This window comes from Zonotrichia albicollis, chromosome 12 (assembly GCF_047830755.1).
Source record: "Zonotrichia albicollis isolate bZonAlb1 chromosome 12, bZonAlb1.hap1, whole genome shotgun sequence".
Classification (NCBI taxonomy): domain Eukaryota; kingdom Metazoa; phylum Chordata; class Aves; order Passeriformes; family Passerellidae; genus Zonotrichia; species Zonotrichia albicollis.
In genome coordinates this window covers 4,120,001-4,136,104 of record NC_133830.1, presented here as the reverse complement: position 1 = coordinate 4,136,104, position 16,104 = coordinate 4,120,001, and the positions used below count along the sequence as shown (strand labels likewise).

Below are 16,104 nucleotides of genomic sequence, written 5' to 3'. Positions count from 1 at the left end.
TGCTTGAATGTAGTAAATGAAAGGGTTTGTTATTTTAATAACTGCTCAGGCTCTGCCATACTGCATTTTGGGAAAGAGGTTCAGTTTTTAAAGGTCTCTATTCTTGCACTTTTTTGTGTTTTTGAAATAGGGCTCAGGGAAGCTTGTCCACACCAAACCCTGACCCTAAACTTGGGGAGCAGTGACCCAAATGTCCCCTAAGCATTAGCTGAAGGTGAGCACAAATCAGCACATATATATTCAAATTATTCTGATTCTGCAATTAGCCCCTTGTGCTCGTTCTGCACCCCGTGGGCTTCCCGTCATGCCAATCCAGAGCTGCATTTTCATCCCTGCTGTTCCTGGGGGTTGGCAGAAATCTGAGCAGTCTCCAGCACAAAATCCTGCCCTACTCCAACCACTTGTCTATTCTGCTGGTGCTGGTGGATGTGGGGGGTGAAGTTTTTCTTTCCTGTTACATGAGGCAGGACCTGGAGACCTGCAGAAGGTCAAGGTGGCCAAGGAGGGGTCTCCAAATGGCACCTGCCCCCCGGGACACACAGTGCCCTTCCACAAGCCTGAGAATCTGCAGCTCAGCCTCTCTACTGCTCTTCTGTATCTGCACTGGCTCCTGGGACTGGATTTTTTGTGATGCCAAAAGTTAATTCCCAAAACTAGGCTCACAGGAGATACAGCCAGGACTGCCTGCTGCCTTCTTCCACTCCTCCCTCCGCTTCCCTTTGCTGCTGGAACTAAATAGGATTTTTACTTTAGCACCCACACCTGCAGCTGCTGAAAAGCCCTACTGGAAGCACTCCAGCAGCAAAAGACAGGCAGGTCTAAAAGGATCTTAAATCAGGGAAAGTTAATTTCCTTTCTGGATAGTAAGGAAGCTGCAAAGTTGAACACTGCTCATGTTTTCCAACTGCAGGGAAGAATCAAAGCAGCAATCACAGAAAGTTTTCCTGAACTTAAGAGCTTCTAGACCAGGGTTAAAAACGTACAAAATTGTGCTGGGGTCTGAATGAAACGAAAACCATGCCACTAAAAACCAAGCTAACTTCCAAGGACCAATTTTAGCTCCATCCGCTGAAGGAATTAATCTTAAATGCAGGCTGGGACAGGAAAAACAGAAAGAGCTGATGGAACAGCATGTATGGGACCTATTCATACTACCTGGTGATTTGAAGTTGTCTGAGAACAACAGAGCTGCCTGGATTAAAAGAGATTCCAAGCACCAGGGTACAGTTTTTACAGCAACACAACCTCCAGTTATTTGAATCATTCATTTGTGATTGCAATGGATTCAGAAGTCAATATGACTATTAAAGTGCTATATTTCAAGTGGAGGAGTGGACCCCAAAATGCAGAATAAAATTAACTTCCCAAACCTCTCATGTAACACTGTATGTGACAGTAATCAAAGGAAATTAAAGTGCAAAACCCCACGTCTTTTTCTGTTAAAGACATTTCTCATTGAGGAGCTTGCTTCTTGCATATTAAATTCAATAAGCTTCTGCTGTGTGATTAAAAAAAACAGAGAGGAAGTTTATAACAGCTGTTTATGTAGTTAAGAGTCAATCGACTGAGGAAAGAAATCCACTGATCTATAGATCCTAGGGAAAAAAATGGTTGTGATTAAAACCTGAATAGCTAAAAAGATGAATAGTATATCTTCTACTGACACGAGAACTTTACCACTTTTTTTTTTTTAATTTTCTAATATGTTCCGGCTGAAGAGCCTGAGTTTCCCTGCTCGTAGCAACCACACAGAGGAACTCATGGCATAATCACAGAACATAAAAGCCAATAATGGGGATTCAATTAGTGGTTTTCAAAGGCAGAGGAATTTTTTCTGCCAAATATCAAATTGTTCCTGCAGATAAGGCACCCGGCGCATGTCACAACTGCCGATCTAAATTTTTCTAAATGTCCCCACGTCGGGACAATTTCTGTCATCAGCAAGGTCTGTTCTGTAGATGGCAGAGAGCAAAGGAAGGAGGTGGGCTCAGCCTTACCTTCCACGTCGCCGCGTTGCGTCGGAAGTAGGCGAACATTCGCGTGAACCAGTTGTAGATTTCGTTTAGTGTTAGCTGTTTTTCAGGAGATTCCAGGATGGCCTTGTGGAGCAAAGCGATTGCAAGATCAGTTACCAGCACACCAGTACAAAACACGCTCACAGTTTTACTTTGCCAGATACGAAAAAAAAAAGGGAAGAAAGGAAGAATGAAAAAGAAGAGATTTGGAGCAAGAAATCGAAAGGAGGGTTTTCACAATATGAACTAAGATTAATGGATGTATTTAACAGTTCAATGGCAAAATTCAAAATGGAATTATCTAATTGTTTTGAGTTTTTATTTCTGTTTCCTTACAGAAATATTAATTTATTAGTCATTCATAAAGCAGAATCAAAGAGAAATGCAAAACATTTCACTAGCTGATTAAAGCTCAGTAATTATTTAGAGCTCAGATTAATTCTAGGGATCAGAGATTACTGTAGCTTGTGATAATTGACTTGCCATCTTTAAACAGGCTCATTTTCACTGTTGTGTGAAATGAATTTCCTAATAATCACATCGTATTGTAATACTTAATCAAAAGCAATTATGTTATATATTGCAGTTCTAAAAACCCTTATAGTAAAGGTTTGAGCATTTGAGCACGCTTACATCCAAAGGTTTGAAAATCTATTTAATCCAGCACATATAGGGAGATATACTTTTTTCCCTAATCCAGACGCGTGTGTTTGGCTCAGCTTACCTGTCTAATTAAAGATGCATACGTGAATGGTGGTCTAACTTCTGCGTTCTTATAAAATTCTTGGTTCTGGGCAATATCTGCTAAATAAGAGCAGTTGTTCTGTTATCATCGCAGCCCGACGCCGCCGGGCCACGGGGGAAGGCGGGGGCTGTGCCAGCAGAACCCCGTTACCTGAAGAGATGGGGACGTTGTACTTGTCCGAGTACCGCCTCCGGATGGGCCCGACGTTGTGCATGCTCGTGGTAGTGATGACCGACGGTCCCTGCGTGACGGGAGTGATGGGCGCAGTCGGGGTGGTGGGAGTATGAGGTAAACTCTGCGGAGACGCCTCGGACGCGGTCTTGGACAGCGTGACGCTCGATACCAGATTCAGCTGCAGGGGGAAGGACGAGGGGGCTGTTACAAACAGCATTTCTGGGTGGTTAAGGGCTGCAGAGGAAACCCTCGTACTGGAGTGTCCCTCAGTTACAAGCAGACTCTGCAGCTTCAGCACAAAGTGCTGCTGTAACATCTCTGTTAAGAGCCAGTGAATGGAAATAGATAATAATTACATAAATACATCTCCAAATAGGTTTAAAAAACAGAGCAACATAGCCTACTGCCTAAAGAACAAATCATGAATTTTTATCTAAATCTTAATGGAAGATCTCGCACAGTACATGATTATTTTAATATTTTACTTCAAGTTTCATTGTTTCACAGTCTAAACCCCACACCTCTCTGATTTCCATGCTATCATTATGCATGGCTTCTAATCAGTCTTCCTGGATATTTCATTGAAGGCATCAGGCTTAAAATAAAAGACAAGACTTTCCTAGGGATATACTAGGGAGAAAACACAATCTCTCTCTTCAGCATTTCGGCTTTTCTTTTTTTTTCCTCTCTGTTCATCCATTTTAAAAGCAAAGCCCAGAGTAGGTTAACACTGGAATAATTTAATTAATCACAGTGCATGAAATACTGCGAGCATTCAGCCCAGCACAAGTGGCACCACTCTGTTTTTCCCTCCTAGGATGGAAGGCATTGGTGTTACCTGCACGAAGCCTGGCCTCACTGGTGTGGCAGCGTGCCACAGCAGGCTGTAAAACACACCTGCCTCCAGGATTGGGTATCAAACCCAGCTCCAACCCGACTGTTTTCGATGCACAACCTATTTATATAACCAGCATCCACATTCCTCCCCAACCCCTTCTTTCTGCCCTACAACGTCCTTTGAAAGATGACGCCCCATCCCAATAGGTTGCTGCTGCTGAAGTATTTTAAACAAACACTCCAATCCCTTAAATACAACATCACAGAAGACGATCAAGAAAAGGGCTCTTTTTGACTACTTCCACATTTCCTTCCCTTAGGCAGTTTCACGAATAATACTGGTGAAATCCTGACCCCACTGAAGTCAGTAGCAAAATTCCTACTGAATTTAACAGGGCCAGAATTTTACAACTTTTGTTCATGATTAAAATTCCTTCTTTGCTAGACATTAAACCTTCTGAGATGAAGGCAAGGCACACGACGCAGCTATGCCCCCAAAATCTCATGTTTATCCATAAAGCACTGTATTAATTTTCCTTGTATGAAAGTAACCAGATAAGAAAACTCCTATTAGCATCCCTCATATGAGTTAATAGCCACAAATAATTTTCTTTTTAAAAATAATAGGATTTATCCCAAACAAAGGTAGTGGAAAATAAAGAGCTGTAGTATTACAGAGAGGATACCAACACAAAAAGCCCATCGCCCACAGAAAGGGCTCAGCTGAGGGAAGATAAATTGTGATTGCTTGTCCTTCCTGACAGTGAGAAGGAGCTGAGGGAAACCCTAGCCACAAACTCCTGGCACAGCCCTGATGCTGCTGCTCCAAGGGAAGAAGGCGGTGAGCAGCAGACCTGCAAACACACACCTTTCCCTGCAGAGGCTTAAAAATTCCCTTGCCCTCCAGTGGGAAATATTTAACACTTTGTGGTAAAACCAGGGAGTATAAACCCAGGAAGAGATGGTGAAGGTGGTGAAATGCAGGTATTGATCCCTGCTCCAGCATGAACCACCACCTGCAGTCTGGAGTTTTAAACACCCCTGGTGCCATGCACTGCCACCATGTGCCACCCAGTCAGCTCGTTGACTGGCCTGATTTAAGGACACTGATTAGGGACATATATATATAGTAATGTCTCCCTGTTATCCATCTATCCATCTATTACATATGATAAAAGGACCAGTGATGATAATAATAGTGCAACTGACAGGTCTCACCATGAAATTAAATCTACTGTATTTTATCTCAGTTTCTAAATGGACATTTTAACAGTCCAATAACTGCGTGGAAATCTGCATCAATTTTAAGTGCCCTTCTCAGTGCAGGCTCAGCAGCCGGGCCCTCCCGTTGGAAAGATCACTGCTCCTGCTTCATCATTACAGCTCCCAACTACTCCATTTCAAAAGAGCCCCCTTTCTTTTTCAGCATGTAAAAACTTAACATTTAATCTGTTTCTACTAGGGAAGCTTGAGAAAGGATCCACAAAGGTCAGCATTCCCTGCTTAAAGAATCTGAATCGAGTTAAATTTCTTTAGGCTTTACAGCATAGGTAGTGATGAGGAATAAACAGAGAAGAGGACGAGCAAAGGGGGGGGCTTTAACAGGCTTGACAAATGACACTGTGATTCACACCCACTGCTGGGCTGCCACTAATAAGCTACAGAGGAAGCAGCCAATCTCAGCTAATTACCAGATAAAATTGTATTGTAAGGACTCTAATTAGGAGATGCTTATGGAGGTGATCTAATGATTAAACGCTGCATCCAAGTGACCCCACCATCAATGTGCAGTGGTGCAAGATGTCACCGGAATATTTTGTAGAAACAGTAATTTTATTTCAAGGAGGGGAGGCAGTAATATTTGTAATAATGGCTATGAGGTAAACTAATTAAAAGACAGTTCCTAAAGGAAGACTGTGGCTTTGAGCAGCTGTGGCCGTTCCAAAACAAAGTGCCAAATCTCAACAGAGGAGCTGCAGTCAAGTGGAAAATTTCTGCCTGACCTCTGCTCTCGCTATTAATTTGCAGGAAACCTAATGACACATATACATATTCCCACAAAATTGTTCTAATTGCTAATTTGCCAAAGGAGCCCAGTTTCCAAATTAAACATGACTGCAGTCTGTGAGGAAAGAGAGAACAAAAAGCTGGAACGCAGCGAGTCTGCCGCGTTTCACCTCCGACGACCATTTGTGAGCCTGAACCAACAAGTTAATGAAACACGACCTTGTCCATCGCTAGCGAAGTTTTTCCGTTTTCCGTGTTTTATTTGATGACACTCTCCTCTTCCAGCTGGGTTCCCCAAACCCGAGCCAGGGTGAGGGAGGAGAGGGCTGCACTCCCTCCACAGCCTTTCGCTGCCGCTTCCTTTGTTGCGTCGATAGCGCCAAGGCTGAAAAATCGGTTGTGAATTAGAGCAGAATAACAAATTATGAATGGTGTTGGTTTTGTTGCCATCTTGAATTATTAATCTGAATGGTAAACTATTAAATCTTAATATTGGCGTCAATTAGAAACGTGGAAGCGGCTGTGGATGACTGTGCAGGGCAAAGATCAAGGAGGGACTGGGCTGGGAGGGTTTCTTTTCCTGATGGAAACTCTACATGGTTTCTGCCTGTTTGCATTTGCTATTTAAAAACAAGTTACTATGATTAGAAAAGTTGCTCGCATTGGTATTTTGTACACAGGCTGTTTCCCACATACCGTAATTTTTGGATGAGCATCACTGCTGGCAGAGGGGAGGGAACCCAAGCCACAGAGTGAGCACTTCAACAAGCAGCAATGTGGGCACTCAGAGTTCACCCCTGCACCAAGGAGTTAGAATGTTTTTGTAATATTTGTCCTGGGAATGGGGGGAGGATTTCCTCCAGCCTTTAAAAAACAACCAAACCTAAAAATAATAATACAGAAAACACGCCAAATCTCACAAAACTTGTTAAGTCCTAAAATCCTGCAAATTCAATCTCTCAACTTTTTTGATAGCTTTGTTCAGTTTTGGTTTTTGAGAATATTTCCTTACATTGTTTTGACTTGGTAATTCGTAACTGCCATAACTGTTTCAGCGCTCAATATCCTTCTTAGGACTTTATTATTAACCTTCCCTTTCAAGAAATAGTCATGTCTTCCTATTAAAGGTGAAAACAGAGTAATTTGCTTTTTTTCTTTAGATATGAAAAAGGCAGAGGTAACCCATGCTATTACCCAGTTTAAAAAACCAGCTTTCCAGTTAGTGGCTCTCCTACTAGATCTAAGTCTGATTTCATTTTGTGTAAATATTTTACATGACAAAAGTGGCTGCACATGAAATACCACTGAAACTCTTAAAAAAAGGGAAAAAAAGTTTCTAAGGGTCACAGTGAGGCCATACCCAGTTATTCCCCTGCAATGGGTGCTGCTGCTCTGGCCCCAGCTGGAGCTGGGGACTCATCTGCACTGAACTCCTGGGACTGAAATACTTTTAAGAAGAAACTCCTTTTCTTGACATTGAGGGTGAGAGAGAGAAAGTGAATACTGGGCCTAAAACTTTGTTCATTGCTGTGTCTTCCTCTCCCTGTTTCAGCCTGGACACATCAGTGTATTGGATGCAGAGCCTGGCAGGGAGCAATCACTTAGCAGGTGTTGTTATTGGCAGGAATACTAAGGAAACTGAAGCTGAGGAGTGAGACTTAATGAAAACCAGTATATAAAAACAGCTTTTGTTGTGCTTGAGAATCTCTCTTTATTGCTGCATATCGTTATTTTTTCAAACTATAAAGTATGGCTACAGCAGCTAAAATGCTCAGTCATTACCTCAACAGTTAAAAGACTTTTTTTTTTTACTGCTTTGTTATTACAGTTGCTAAAAACAGTATTTCAAAACAATCATAACTGCTCTGGTTATGGTAAAAAAAAATACATTAAAGAAGGGATATCTAACAGTGCATCTTATTTAAAGTGCCAGAAGGGCCTTTAAAAGTTTTCTGTCTATTTTTAAAAGATAGCTATAGCACCTAGTATGAAGAATTACTTGTTGGTTGATGCTTTTTCCTTCTCCTTCCCTTCCTATGAACTTCAACACAAGTTAATCCTCCCAGAAGAAAGCACATTTCCATTTGAAGCTATTATGCTGATGGCTAACACCGATGACAACAGCGTGTCGGGGGGGTACCTTAATAGCAAAACCAGGATGACAGTTCTTGAGAAATCGCTGTTCCGGCTTTTGTGTTGTGGTTTTGTTTTTTTACCTTGAAAAAAAGTTCACCTTACCAAAACACGTCACAGCTTATTCTGTCTCATGGCCTTGTTCTCACTTTACTCAGGCCCCTCACTGGAACAGCACGTGCAGCACGGATGGGACAGCATTGCCTGTTTCCAGTGCTGAGCTCTGAGATAGCTCTGTTTTCTTTTGAACTGCTGCTCTTGGGGATTTTCATTATAAAACTGGGTGTTTTTAAAGGTGATCCTGAGCACTGCCCCAGCTCCTGGGATGTTCCCCTGTACCCCAGACCCCCTCCTGGCTGCCCAGCAGCCCCTGGGGAGCAGCACCAGACACCGACAGCACCTCCCTGCCCACACAGTCTGCCAATGATTTGGGCCACCACCACTACACAGGAATGTGCTTAAATCTCATCGACTTTAGTAGGACTAGAGAGCTTTACTGAGCAGATTTCTTGGTGGGCTGAAATGCAGGGGCCACTCCACCACTCCTGCCAAGCTCAAAATTACTGCAAAGAGGTAAAGACATCCAAAGCCGGGGATGGGATGGAAGGACATGGATAAATTAGACAAGCAACCCTTCCCCAGAGCTGAGTGAGTTTTGAATTGATGCACAACCCTCAAGAACTTGGCTGTGGTCCAGACTGGTCCAACACCACACACTCAACTACTGTCTCAGCCCAGAAGGCAAAGATGGCACAAGTGGACAGGTTGGATTACAAATGGCACATAGTTAACACAAATGCTCATGTACCCTCTTACCTGCCAGTAACAAAATAGTTTAAAACAAGCATTAAGATCCTTTAAGCAGAATAAAAACATTTTCTCAGTCATGAAAAGGCTCTAATTTTAAATCTAAACTCACTGCTATGTTTGGATCTGCAGACGCTTTTTCCTTTAAAACCACAGAAGTACTGTAATATATTAGTTCTAACACACACCTTGCATTAGTTACGTTGGCAGAAAAAAAAATTAATTACTGGATGTAAAGACTACTTTGCAGTGCAATAATGGTCATCAGATCTTTTTACCAAAGTCCTATCCCACTGAGTTGAAAGGACGAGGGTCTAGCAGAGTCTATGCAATGCCTGTGTATTTTTTTCACTAGGAAAGCACAATTTATGCAAAACACTACACTTCTACATTTTATAATTAATTTTCAAATGCTTCACCTATACATATTTTAATAATTTCTGATTTATCAGATGGTATCTATAATAAATTTTTCTATATTTCAATAAATGAAAAGAAGGCAGTTTCAATCCAACAACAGAGTGCCACACAATATAGGCCTGTCAGGCACCAATTTTTACTTCTAACATGTAAGTTAAAGGATAAGGAATTTATAATGCTGCCTGTGAACGAAACCACTTTTCATACACAAATGTGATCTTTTTTTTTTCCAAAGGGTAATACAACAGTACATTTACATAAACTAATCCAAACAATCTATGTATTTGACAATGGCAAACCTCACACAGACTGCCTATTGTTGGTTTACATCTTGGAGTTCTTTATGTTGGCTTGTAACACTGCTCTAGCTGTCAAAGGTTTGACTTGGACTCTAAATAAATGGTTATAGAAGTGCTGTGCAGCGATATTGGACTTCTTTGCAAAAGAAAACCTGCTGTGTATGAATTCAAAAGCTATTAATTTTTCAGTCAAAAATATTCATGCCTATTTCTTTTAATAAAGAAACACTGTGCTGAGCAACTGAGAGATAATGTTGACTAGTGGTACAGAATTTTCAATAGAGCAGTTAAAAATAAATTTAGTAGGAGGTCCCCAACAAAGCTATAATTTTCCAGAATGTAAAACATTTTTAATACTAATCAAGACAGCCCTTTTCCCCCTGCGTTCACGGGTTTTTCTCCTGTGCTTTTCCCTGTTTATTAGCTGTTAACACTAATCTTCATGGCGACACCCTGGTATCTCTGTAGCCTACGAGACCCTCCAGAGCTCCCTGCCCTCGGCGGCCCGGCATCGATCACCAGCAGCCCTGCCAAACACCGCTCGCCTTCTGATGATTTCCTCCCTTCAGTTTGTAATCCTTCCTCCTGAGGGGCACTGCTGTTATGAAAGGCCTCAAGGCAGAGTGCTTTGAGACTCCCAGATTATTCCGCTGTTTTAATTTTTAATCCAGTAAGAGCTATAGAAACCAAACCTCCTCCCCGTTCTGTTGGGTCTACACACTTTGCCAACAATGCGCTGAAGCATTTGCATTCGGGCTGCGATGGATGTGAGGAAATAGAAGAATGCTATTTTTATAGACACTGACACTAGTTTCTACTCTAGAGGGCTGGTGTCCACCAGACCAAGCAATTTTAGGCATCTCACATCTTAAATGGAAGGGTTTGTACCTACCACTCAACTCACTCCAAAAAGGCAAGGAAGTTTCCCGTTGACTATGACATCTGTTCAAGTGTTACTCAATAGCCTGCAATTTCCTATCTAGTAGCCTCCCTATGCACTTCTGCAGCCATTTATTTCCAACTACATGGAAACTGAGAAATCCTTTTCTAGTAAAAATGTGTGCGCGAAGTGTTTAATGATTTTATGTTCTCTATCTCTGTAATGTGTTCTGTTTCAGACATTAATTTTGTCTACCAACTGCATCTTGGCAGGCTACCATATTTGCTGGGTTAATAGTCTGACTCCTTTTTATTTCTATCACCATAAATCACACATATATGGGTGTGTGTTTGCTTTATTTATAGAAAAAAAATCAATCAAAACAGATAAACCAATACTTTGTCATTATGCTGCATCATTGCATATTGATTAAAATTGCTGGTACTAACTATAGATTGTCAACGCTCAATTAATTTTCACACAATGACTCAAAGCAAAATCAAATAAAGCCAGTGTACCTTTAAATCTTACAAATCTTAAAATCAAGAAGCAAAGCACTCTCTCCATTTTGAATAATCATTGGAAGCTCCCAGGAACACTTTCAGCATTAAGAGGCTGATAGAAAACAACAGCTGAAGAAGAGTCATTACAGTCAGGGAATGAGATGGGGGATTTTCTTGGGTTTGAGGGTAACCAGGAGTTTTCTTGGGCTGCAAAGCCACTTGTTTCCCCTACTCCCCCTTCTTCAAAGAGCAATCTGGGGTAGAGGAGGTTTCCCTTCTCAGTTTCAACAGTATAAAACCTGATACCGGGTAACTGTGATTATCATCGGAACGTGCAGTTAGAGTCACTTCTACAGTAAATGTCTGTCAGACCGGGAGAAAGCAAAATAAATATACTACATATAATTTAATTACAACTCCTTCCTAACACTTCCTAAGATTTCATCCAGTCAGACTGATGCAAAGTGACTAACATGAGGCCAAAAAAAGGCCCAATGCATCAGCTTTGGAACCAAACTGGACTTTGAAACTCCCTGAAGAGAGGGTGATGACAAAACTCGGCTGCACTTCCCATCTCCTTCCCACATCCAGCTCTGAAATGGGCCAGGCTCCACAGGGTGGGCTCCAGTGGGGAACAGGAAAGAGAGGTTTGTTGTGAGGTTTGGTTTTTGCTTTCAGCACAGCTCAGTACTTACGGGCTGAGGGGTGGCTTTTGGTTCAGTTGACTTCACATGCAGGTGTGTCATCATGGCTTGCAGGCGCTCTTTATCTTTTGCAAGCTGGAAGGGGAGAGAAAGAAAAAAATATCCTCTGTTAGTCGTACAAATAAAACCCAGCCTCTGCTTATTCCTAATTAAACAGCTGGCACCGAGGCATGAGACAGAAGAGTTTTATTGCTGAGTAGTTTGGAAATTGTATATGGGCTATTCGTGAGGTAAAGCCAATGTGTGGTGCTGGGTGTCACCATTTCCCAAAGCAAAATGCATTAGCCCTCGAGTGAGAAGAGCTAGACCTGCTGGCACCAAGAGCTTCACTCCAGCCTTGACAGCTAAAAGACAACAGTGAATCATGTTTATTAACCAGCCCCACTCCAGCTCGGGAGGCTCAGCAGAAGGAAAGCAAGGCAGCGGGTCTAGGATGCGTTTCCTTCTCTCAGAGCACAGAACAAGTGGCACAGATGGGCTTTACGTCAACCACAGGCATTGTGGCACATGCAACGAGCACAGCTGGGGTGGTTAACCACATGAGGCACCTCCACAGGGCTCTGCAGGCAGCCTTGGTCCAGAAGCACCTTGATTTGACTTGAGGAGGTGGCAGAGTCCTCAGTGGGAAGCAAGGCTGGGCACCTGAGCAGGGCCACCCTGAGCATGGGGCAGGACCTGCTGTGGGAGCTGCCAGCATCCCTCTGGCTGAGGGCAATGGGGTGGGAAAGGCTGAAAGCAGCAGTAATCACCCCAAACCACTCATCCCTGAGCACCCAGTGCCACAGGACTCATGTTGTCATCCTGTCACATCAGCCACTTCAGGCCCAAGAGTTGGGGTAAAGCCCCTGATCTCAATGTTTCTTGTATTTTATGGCTGAGACCCACACAGCTGGAATCTCTGGATCACTGGTATGCATCCATAGCCTGGTCAGCTTCCCAAAGCACTTCAATGCCCTGGACAGACACTAAATTTCAATATTTTTGGAAACAAGAAATTTTTCTTCAATGTGTGAATGGGACTTTTTTCCAGCTGCTCTTCAAAAAAAAATTACAGTGGAAAGATATTAAGAATACTAATGAAAAAGGGGTGTTGTTAATCTGCATGCTGAACATAAAGGTTGCTGCTTCCAAGATGACCTGAATTAGGTTCTTACAAATGCCAGTTTTTGCAGAGCTTAGTTTTGGCTTTAGACAAGCCAGATTCCTGGTGCCAAAAGGAGAACTGTGCTCACATTCCAGAAAAACTTAAAACAACCTGCCCACCTTATCACCATCATCTGTTTGTAGCCGTAAAGTGGGGCTAAGTGTATATAAAAGGAGAGTTGATCGTAAATCTCCACTCACAGCCTTATGGCCAAGGTTGTCCTGCTCTTTGCAAGGCAAGGGGTTTGAGATTGTGCCATGATGGGATAAAACCTGGCACTGAAGTTTCCAAGACAGGAATGAAATAAAGGGAAAAATGGTGTCACTACACTTTTCAAATGGCTCCTCTTGTTTTGGTCAAAAACCTCAATGGCAAGAGAGAAAACCTGACACCTATGGCAGATCTCCTGCAATCTCATCCTGATCTGAGCTGGACACTTCACAGGAGAGCTGAGGGCAGCGACAGGCTCTTATCTCGGTGCTGCAGCAGGAACTTCTCCCTCTGAGAGTCCTCTGAGAACCTCTCCAGAGAAAGGAGAGGGCTCACCCTCAGCTGCTGTGCTTCATACAAAACAAATTAAGCCAAGAAATAGCTGCGCTCTCGGCGCAGCTCTGTTGTGCAATCCCTCATTCCTAGCAGTCTCCGGGCACACACGGGCTGCTTGGCGGGGTCATCTGTGCATTAAATTTTGGTCTGCAGGCTACTGCAGAAGAAACAGCATCTCGTAGCCAAAATAAACAAAAGGCAGGCACCTGAGAGCTTCCTGCCAGCCCCGGCGCGGCGGCAGGAGGGGATGGCACCCAGCAGCACAGGGCACACCCTGCCGTGCTTCCCCCGGCCCCCATGGCGAGGGAGAGGGGAAAGAGAGAGGGAAAGGGAGAGGGGCACCTCCCTCCCACTGCCAGGGTCCTTGTTTGTAGTGTTTCCACTCATCGTCTCAGCAATGCTTTTAACGCCGAATCTGGTGGATGGAGGTTATTAAAGATCCTCTCGACATTTCAGGCAGACACACGCTAGCATTTTGTCATAGTCTAGGAATTCAAACACTCACCCAGTTAGGCAGGAGTTTAAATTATGAAAAATAGAGGTCTCTCGGTTTCAAAGCGCTGAAGAGAAGTAAAAAAATCTGAAGAATTTCTTTAAACTGTTTTTCCCTTAGGTCAGGAAGCAGTAGTGATATAAAGCTAGAGTGTCACTAGTAGCCCCTCTGGTCAGTGGGGTCAAACAAAAGAAGCCATGGGGGATTGCTCAGCCACTGGTGGAAGCAAATTCTCACTGGTGGCAATGACTGGAGTGTAGATGGTCCAGAAATAGGAATTAATAGTCAACAGGCAGGAAAACGCTCTTGATCTACTGATAATGTTGTTGGGCAAGGACAGTTCTGACATGGAGGGAAGAATCTGCTCTGTACATGGGCCTGAGGAACACAACACAGTCCCATCTGAAGCTTCCTTCTTTCTTCCTACACCCATTTGGAAAGCTCTGCATGGTGGGAGTTTTCAGACAGCCATGGTGGGAGTTTACAGACAGTTCTCCATGATAAACCTCATTTTGTGAGACTTCCTTCACCTCTGGATGTACAATGTGAGTGCCTAACTATGGCAGGATGAAAATACATCCAGAGGAAGGTACAAGCCCTGCAAATGTGGACACCAAGACACACAGCTTGCCCTGGAGAGGTTAAATTCTAAAACTATACCAGTAGGAAAGTCAGGAGAGGGAAGCACAGAAAGCAGAGGCCACAAGGGGCTTCAGACAAGGCAGTGACCATGGAGCAAGAGGAAAGGCATTAGAAACACAGGTGATGAAGAAATTGTACGGAGGAAAACCAGACCAAAAAAAAAAAGACAAGAATCAGGAATGGGAAAATGAAAACCCAGTGAGGGCATTCAGCAGGAATGGGAGAGCACTTCAGCAGCAGGATTTTGGACAAACCAAGGACAAAGGAGAAGGAAGCCAGTCACAGGCAGTGCAAGAGGCAGCCAAAACACAGCCCTCCCATTCCGTGCCTGGTTGGCTTGTGCACTAGAAAGGCTGAGAATCCATTTATCCATTTTTCAAGAGTGCCAATGGATGCTGCAGGAAAACAGACCCAAGCAGCATTTTCATTGCACTGAAAATGGCCAGCTGCCTTCATTTTCTTCCTTTAGGAGACACTTCTCTAGACTCATCACAGCCCTGTTGCCATTCTGAAATGTCTTCCCACTCGAAGGCAGCAAAATGGATATCCTATTCCAGCTAACAGCTAGCTAAGGACAGGGGTATGTTCCTGCATTTGTGTTTTACTCAGCAGCACAATCTTCACTATTTATAATGGCAAAAAATGATCTCGTCAAGATGGTTTAAACAAAGCAAAATGTGAGAAGATTTCTACCTTGCCTGTGATTTTTGAAGTATGTTTGTGATGGAAATGCTAAGACCAAACGTCAAGATTTCTGCTAAGGACTATTTGCAATCAAACACAAAACAGATTTGACCCGTTTCTTTCCAAAATGTTGATTAAAATGTACTTTAGAAGAAGATAATTCCCTTTTCTCTAACGCTGATAAAACCATAATGAGTAAAATAACAGCATAATCAACAACAAAAGGACAGCATTTGGGTCCATCACACTCAAAACCTGAAGTATATCCCTCAGGTGAAATGAATTTGTTTTGATGGAGCTGTACATGCATTAGATGGTGGGAAATGTAGATCTTGCCCATGTAGATCTGGTGCTGGACCCTGAAGCTGGTAATTCCCAGCTGCACTGTAAGGCAAAGCTGCTCACCAGGGCTGCTGATCAGGGGCAAAGGCTGTGGGTCCCTTTTCTATCTAACTCACACAGCTCAGTCTGCAGAGGGGCTGCCATCACTCTGCTGGTAACTGCTCCACAGCCTGAGGTCAGCTCAGTGCTCCTCAGACCATGTCACTGGGCACCCCACTGCTAGGCACCACATTCCTGTCCTGTTATGGTTCTGTGCAAAAACAGGCCACAGCCAGGCAAAATAGGGACTGGAGGGTAAATCCTTCCACATGATTAGGGGCTTTTCTGAACTATCAGAGGACTGATACAGGATGAAAGGAGAGGGAGAAGAGGAAAGCTGCAGGTAAATTTCAGAAGCTGGATCACCCTCCTCCTCCTGCACCTGTCCTTGCTGGCCAAGCAGAGATGGCCTCGCTCTGTTATCAACACTCCTGCCTAATTTAGGCCTCCAGTTCATCCTACCTACCCTGCTTATATGCCTAAATTAAATCCAGAACTTTCTGGCCTCACACCATTTTGAAATTATGGTCTTGTCTTGTGGACCTTATGCTGCCTTCCCTTGCAATGACTCTGAGCACTGGCAGCACTAAATGGGTGTGAAGCTGTACCTGTAACTCATTTAGAGCAATTAGCAGAATGCTCTAAATGCTGATAAACCTTTCAAAAATATTGGCATGGGCTTAGGGCGAG

At 43.3% G+C, this 16,104-nt stretch overlaps 1 protein-coding gene across 21 annotated transcripts in view; it reads right to left on the bottom strand.

Moving 5' to 3' along the window:
* The window catches only part of FOXP1 (forkhead box P1), a 376,283-nt gene that overhangs the window by 19,682 nt on the left and 340,497 nt on the right, over positions 1-16,104 (bottom strand). For 18 of the 21 annotated variants that reach the window (XM_074550350.1, XM_074550351.1, XM_074550347.1 and 15 more), the window contains 4 exons: positions 11,516-11,599; positions 2,911-3,112; positions 2,740-2,819; positions 1,998-2,099 (listed from right to left, as the gene is read on the bottom strand). In XM_074550350.1, the coding sequence (XP_074406451.1) occupies positions 1,998-2,099; positions 2,740-2,819; positions 2,911-3,112; positions 11,516-11,599 (468 nt within the window). The remainder of the gene's footprint in view (positions 1-1,997; positions 2,100-2,739; positions 2,820-2,910; positions 3,113-11,515; positions 11,600-16,104) is intronic. The other 3 variants (XM_074550362.1, XM_074550364.1, XM_074550369.1) reach the window with 1 other exon arrangement.